Consider the following 6,949-nt stretch of genomic DNA (forward strand, 5'->3'; position numbering starts at 1 on the left):
GTGCCATCTCCCTGGCTAATGCCCCTGCCCGCGTGTAGCCGTCATAGTGCCGCCTGACGATCACCCTGCCGCCAATAGCCAAGACCAAGGGACGAGCCCCACACCCGACGAGATGAAACGGGCGAGCCCCAATACATGAAAGAAAATCTTATACGACCTGGTCATACACTTCATCTCAGTAGACCCCATCGACCAGATGACACGTGGTTTTGCAAATCTTAAAGCAACCACCCAGGAGTTGACCCAAATGTGATGGTTATTTGTAATTACCTCGTGGCTGCTGGTTGCACCTACCAGGAATTTTCAGTGCTATTGATGGATAATGACGATACCAAGTAACCCAAGCACCCAACGTGTCTGCTAGTTCTGCAATCGCAAGAGAGGTCAACAGCTTATTATTTATGCATTAAGTAAACATTACAGCACTGCAAAACAATAAACCAAACATGATGTGCCACACAAACATATCAGATAAAAAAAAAGCAAGAGCAGAGAAGTTGCCGGTGAGAACCGAAACCATCCAAGGAGGCAGTCCAAAAAGACTGACATTTGATTTAAATTCGGCCTCCACATTTCCTGACTCTGGCCAACACCGCCTCCCCCAACCTCCCCAGCGGTGTCAGCCAGCGTTAGCTACCCATTTGGTGAGCTTTGGCTGAGCTACACTTAACCACCTGGGCGCCATTTCTTGCGCGCGGGCGCGCACAGCGCGAGAGCCCTCCACCCACCACAACCACCTTCTTGACCCCCTCCTAAACCCAAGCTACCGCGGCCGGTTTCCCGCTCAGATTCCTCCGGCGGCAACTTAACCGAATCCAACAAACAGCAAGAAGCCCCACGAAGACGCCAATCTCGATCCCCCCCTCGCTCGCCAACCTCATCTGATTGCGTGCTCCTCCCGGGTTGACTCCTCAAATGGGGAGCTATAAGAATGGTTACTGGTACGATCCATAGAGTCCAACCAGCTCCATCGACCTCTCTCTCCCCTTCTCTCTCTCTCTCGCCGCGGCAGCCACAGCGAGGTGGCCCGGCAGAGTGTGCGTAGATTCTTAGATTTATACGCGGGGAGCGCTGAGCCGAGCAAGATGTCGCGGTTCGTCGACAAGCTGCCGTTCTTCGACCGGAGGGCGTCGCCGATGGAGGAAGCCGACGATATCCCGCGCAGCGGCCTCCTCCACCTGCACGGCGGCCACCACCACTACCAGCACCACCACCAGCCGCAGACCGCCTTGATGGCGCCGGAGCCGTCCCCGCCCACGACCAAGCAGTCCTCCTCCACTCTGGCGCAGCTCCTCAAGCGCGTCAACGACGCGCGCAGCGACGCCTCGTCGCCCAACTCGTCCCCGTCCCACTACACCATCGAGCTCGGAGCCTCCATGCCGGGCTCCACCGGCAGTGAGAGCGAGCACACCAGCCTCACCGGTGTCGGTGTCGGTGTCGGCGACGGCACGCTGCTGCCGTTCGTGCTCAAGTTCACCGACCTCACGTACAGCGTCAAGCAGAGGAAGAAGGGCCCCTGCCTGCCCGCGCTGCCGTTCCGCCGCGGGGACGCGGAGCCCGAGGCGCCGCGGATGAAGACGCTGCTGGATAATATCTCCGGGGAGGCCCGGGAGGGCGAGATCATGGCGGTGCTCGGTGCCAGCGGGTCCGGCAAGAGCACGCTCATCGACGCGCTCGCCAACCGCATCAGGAAGGAGAGCCTCCACGGCTCCGTCACGCTCAACGGCGAGTCCATGGACAACAACCTGCTCAAGGTCATCTCGGCGTACGTGATGCAGGACGACCTCCTGTACCCGATGCTCACCGTGGAGGAGACGCTCATGTTCTCCGCCGAGTTCCGCCTGCCGCGCTCCCTCCCCACCAAGGAGAAGAAGAAGCGGGTGCAGGCGCTCATCGACCAGCTCGGCCTGCGCAACGCGGCCAACACCATCATCGGCGACGAGGGACACCGCGGCGTGTCGGGCGGCGAGCGCCGGCGTGTGTCCATCGGAGTGGACATCATCCACGATCCCATCGTGCTGTTCCTCGACGAGCCCACCTCCGGGCTCGACTCCACCAGCGCCTTCATGGTGGTGAAGGTGCTGCAGCGCATAGCCCAGAGCGGCAGCGTCGTGGTCATGTCCATCCACCAGCCGAGCTATCGCATCCTCGGCCTCCTCGACCGCCTCCTGTTCCTGTCCCGCGGCCAGACTGTGTACTACGGCCCTCCTGGTTCGCTGTCGTCCTTCTTCTCGGACTTCGGCAAGCCCATCCATGACAACGAGAACCCGACGGAGTTCGCGCTGGACCTCGTCAGGGAGCTCGAGACCATGCCGAACGGGGCCTGCGACCTCGTCGAGCACAACAAGTCGTGGCAGAAGCGCATGGGCCCGAAGATGAAGCACGCCGACGACGGGAACGGCGGGAAGCCATCGCTCTCTCTTCAGGAGGCCATCAGCGCCAGCATCTCTCGCGGGAAGCTCGTGTCCGGCGCGACCGACGGCAATGTCACGGTGCCCTCGCCGTCGTCCGCCCCGGCGTCCGCGGTGGCCAAGTTCGCGAACCCGTTCTGGATCGAGATGGGGGTGCTGACCCGTCGCGCGTTCCTCAACACGAAGCGCACGCCGGAGATCTTCGTCATCCGCCTGGGCGCGGTGCTCATCACGGGGTTCATCCTGGCGACCATCTTCTGGCGCCTTGACGACTCGCCCAAGGGCGTGGAGGAGCGGCTGGGCTTCTTCGCCATCGCCATGTCCACCATGTTCTACACCTGCTCCGACGCGCTGCCCGTGTTCCTCAACGAGCGCTACATCTTCCTCCGCGAGACGGCGTACAACGCGTACCGGCGGTCCTCGTACGTGCTCTCCCACACCATCGTCGGCTTCCCCTCGCTCATCGTCCTCTCCCTGGCCTTCGCGGTGACCACGTTCTTCGCGGTGGGGCTGGCGGGCGGCGCCGAGGGGTTCTTCTTCTTCGTGGCGATCGTGCTGGCGTCGTTCTGGGCCGGGAGCGGGTTCGCGACGTTCCTGTCGGGCGTGGTGACCAACGTGCAGCTGGGGTTCCCCGTGGTGGTGTCGACGCTGGCCTACTTCCTGCTCTTCAGCGGCTTCTTCATCAACCGGGACAGGATCCCCAAGTACTGGCTGTGGTTCCACTACGCGTCGCTGGTCAAGTACCCGTACGAGGCGGTGATGATCAACGAGTTCAGCGACCCCGGGCGGTGCTTCGTGCGCGGGGTGCAGATGTTCGACAACACGCCGCTGTCCGTCCTGCCGCCGGCGATCAAGGTGCGGGTGCTGCGGGCCATGAGCTCCTCCCTCGGCATCAACATCGGCACGGCGACGTGCATCACCACCGGGCCGGACTTCCTCAAGCAGCAGGCCGTCACCGACCTCACCAAGTGGGACTGCCTCTGGATCACCGTCGCCTGGGGCTTCCTCTTCCGCATCCTCTTCTACATCTCGCTGCTGCTCGGGAGCAGGAACAAGAGGAGGTAGACCGCGTGATCGAGCGGATCATCTTCTTGGATCCCTCGGCTTTACTGGCGCGAGCAATGTGGGATGGGGCTGTCTCTCAGTCTTCTGTAATTTTTCTTTGTTCATTTTTTTCGATTTTTACTTAACCGCGTGTGATTAAGATGGGGGAGCGAGATGTTTGCTGCCTGTAAATTTGTTTCTAAGCTGTAACGATATCATGGCAAGTTGAAATTTGAAACTGTAGTCCGACAATATGATTTTCCCGCCATCTTGCCTCTATATTTTTGAAACTTAAGTGCAGAGGTATCGACTTTGTTTGGGTATATGATATGATTGTGCCGTAGTGTGCTCTATGACGAAGAACGATGGGAAAGGTATTGATGTGACGCATACAAGCACACATATGTTTGGTGAGCAGAAATTCGACTTAGCAACCAAATCCTACCAACATGATGCATGGAAACACGGAACAAACACGCTTGGCAGCCCTTGGTAGTTGTAGCTACTCCGTTGCTCCTGTTGCCATATGTATGAAATTCTCGGCGGATGAGATCATGAAGTTGGCACCCACAGAAACCCTAGCGCCGCCGCCTAGAGCATTGTTTCACCCCCTCTCCATTGTTGGAGGATGTTACTAGCAAATCCCGCGGGAAGGATGGTTGCAGCAGGGTTGTTCCGCTATGTTCGCGTATGGATATGCCTATTTTCTTGCTGATCGTTGGTTGTTTTCTCGCTGGCAGGGGCTGCTTGGAGTAAATGAGGCGGTGCAACTCTCTTGAACCTGAACAGATACTGCAGCAAGTGTCGGATGCCATACCCAAGCCCCTATTTCCGGGGATGATTTCTCTCCTAGATTCACCCACTTGGATGAAAGTGACTCGACGGTTAATGGGGTATAGGCACGTGTATTTTTTTGGGCTCCTGGGGTGTAGATTTCTGTGGTGATTGTAGGCTTTCGGTGAAATTTTTCTGAACATGCTTGCTGATTCTGTGCATGTGTCTAGCAAATTCTGTTACGTGTGGGCCACCCTACCTCGTTGACCAGGCTGCGTATATTTTCTTCGATGGCTCGGTGCCGCTTAGGGCATGTACAATGGTGCTATTTTAGGAGTGCTATGTAGGATAAATGGTGAGGTGGAGGAGAGAGAACTCATAAAAAAAGGCTTGTCTTTTCTTATTTAAGATAAGACAAGAGATGATCTCTTAGCACAATTTCTCTCACCATATTTTAAAAAATAACTAGTTATTGAAGATAAAGCTAAGATATAACCCATTGTAAATATATTTTTTTGTCATCTCTAAATTACACGCAAGATTTAAAATAAGACTGTCCTATCAACTATTGTACATGCCCTTAGATCGTTAAACCTAGAAGCGTCGTCGCTCCTGATCGGTGCCGCTTTGGCCGCGTCTAATCTAGGGTACTAGATCTTTTACAGGTCAAACCGACTCTTTGTCGGGCGGTGGATTCGTGCATGCAGCTAGGTAGGGTGTGGCACGTGCATGCATGCAGCGGTGTGCGTTGGTATATGCATGATGTGATCACGTACTTTTCTCTCTATTTCTTCAAAAGAATCTAGCCAAATCATGTGCCGCCGATTCGCCGCTTTATGCGCCCATAAAAGCCTCCCGACGTGATCCCTTAAATCCCACACTCCCGACCTCCCAATCCCATCGCCACCACCATCTTCTCTCCCGGTGGCCAGCCCCCGTCTTTCCTCCCCTACTTCCTCTTATCGTGTGCAGCCTCGCGAGTCTCAGCGAGTAAGACTGCCGGATACGCGGCCGGCCTTTGTGAACGTGGCCTCTGACGTTGTCTTCGCCATGATTGGCAACCCAGGCGACGTCCACGCTGTCGTCGGCTGCGTTTTGGCGGCGGACCGCCCACAAGGTGCCCGGAGTGAGGTGCGTGCAGATCATGGTGGCGGCCATGAACACCGATGGCGGACAGGCACGTAATATCCGTACGATTGCTGCTAGCGGACCACGCTGACGCCAACGATCTCCGGAAGCAAGCAGCCGGCATCGCTCTCCATCTCCCCTCCACGTGGAGCCATCAACGACAGCCTGTGAGGGGTGCGCGCGAAGGCCACAACGCGGCAGGCCTCCGTGCAGCGACGTAGCGGTGGCTCCTATACTCGCTACGGCCATCATCGTGGCCACCGCCGCAAATCCATACGCCGTGCTATACACACCCATGACCACCCCCGTCGGGTGTCGGCCGCGAGTTCTTCCGCTTTTGGCTAGGGCGGTGGAGACTATGGTACGGTGGAGGCATGGTCAACGGCAGTAGGGGTAGAGGCTGCGGTGCCGGTGGAAGAGGAGGTGGCAACGAGAGTGACGGGGTGGACTTGCTCTTCGTTTCCTGTTTCCATGGCGTGCCGTACTATGCGTGGTGCTCAGTACCCTGGCCGGCCGCTGCCATTTTGTTCTTCAGTTTGTGGAAACTCACCGTCTCCTGGCGCTGGCCATCATATACGGGTGCTCTGCCGCTTCTTCTGGTACGAGCGATCTGGCTTTCCTTGATTTCAGTTCTGGTTGGTACGATTTTGATCTTTTTTGCAGTTTTTTATTTATGTTTTGTAGAAGTACATGCTATAGCCAATGCAACCAAAAGATCGATCTGATGGAAGAGACTATGCAGCACATTATACGTCAACACTCCCCCTCACATGTGGCTCCCTCAGGCCTAAACATGGACCGAAAGTGGGCTGTAATATAGTTGCGCCAGCCGGGTCTTGAACTCAAGACCTCTTGGCTCCGATACCATGTAGAAATGCATGCTCTAGCCAATGCAACCAAAAGACCGATCTGATGGAAGAGACTAGGCAGCACAAGTCAACACTCCCCCTCACGTGTGGCTCCCTCAGGCCTAAACATGGACCGAAAGTAGGCTGCAATTTAATTGCGCCAGCCGGGTCTTAAACTCAAGACCTCTTGGTTCTGATACCATGTAGAAGTGCATGCTCTAGCCAATGCAACCAAAATACCGATCTGATGGAAGAGACTATGCAACACATTATACGTCAACATGTTTGTTGTTCTTGCTATTTGCAGGTTGTCGGTATTCTGGGAACGGGGTCCCCAGACTTCCTGCCTGCGGCCCGCAACGCGGTGATACGTCCATTTTGCATCATGCTTTTATATCGATATTTATTGCATTATGAACTGTTATTACACATTATGTCATAATACTTATGCCTATTCTCTCTTATTTTACAAGGTTTACATAAAAAGGGAGAATGCCGGCAGTTGGGATTTTGGCTGGAAAAGGAGCAAATATTAGAGACCTATTCTGCACAGCTCCAAAAGTCCCGTAACTTCACGGAAGTCATTTTCAGAATATATAAAAAATACTGAGCGCAAGAAGTTCACCAGGGGGCCACACCCTGCCCACGAGGGTGGGGGCGCGCCCTACCCCCTGGGCGCGCCCCCTACCTCGTGGGCCCCCTGGTGGCCCTCCGATTACCATCTTCTGCTATATGGAGTCTTTC

The 6,949-nt window shown here is 55.9% G+C and overlaps 1 protein-coding gene across 1 annotated transcript; it reads left to right on the top strand.

The window, feature by feature from the left end:
* Positions 1 to 808: 808 nt before the first annotated feature.
* LOC125552091 (ABC transporter G family member 5-like) lies at positions 809 to 3,723 on the top strand. The gene has a single exon (XM_048715565.2). It carries the CDS (start codon positions 1,086 to 1,088, stop codon positions 3,474 to 3,476), a length of 2,391 nt encoding a protein of 796 aa, XP_048571522.1. The 5' UTR covers positions 809 to 1,085; the 3' UTR covers positions 3,477 to 3,723.
* Positions 3,724 to 6,949: the final 3,226 nt, after the last annotated feature.

Source organism: Triticum urartu, chromosome 4A (assembly GCF_056163025.1).
Source record: "Triticum urartu cultivar PI428250 chromosome 4A, HENAU_Tu73, whole genome shotgun sequence".
Classification (NCBI taxonomy): domain Eukaryota; kingdom Viridiplantae; phylum Streptophyta; class Magnoliopsida; order Poales; family Poaceae; genus Triticum; species Triticum urartu.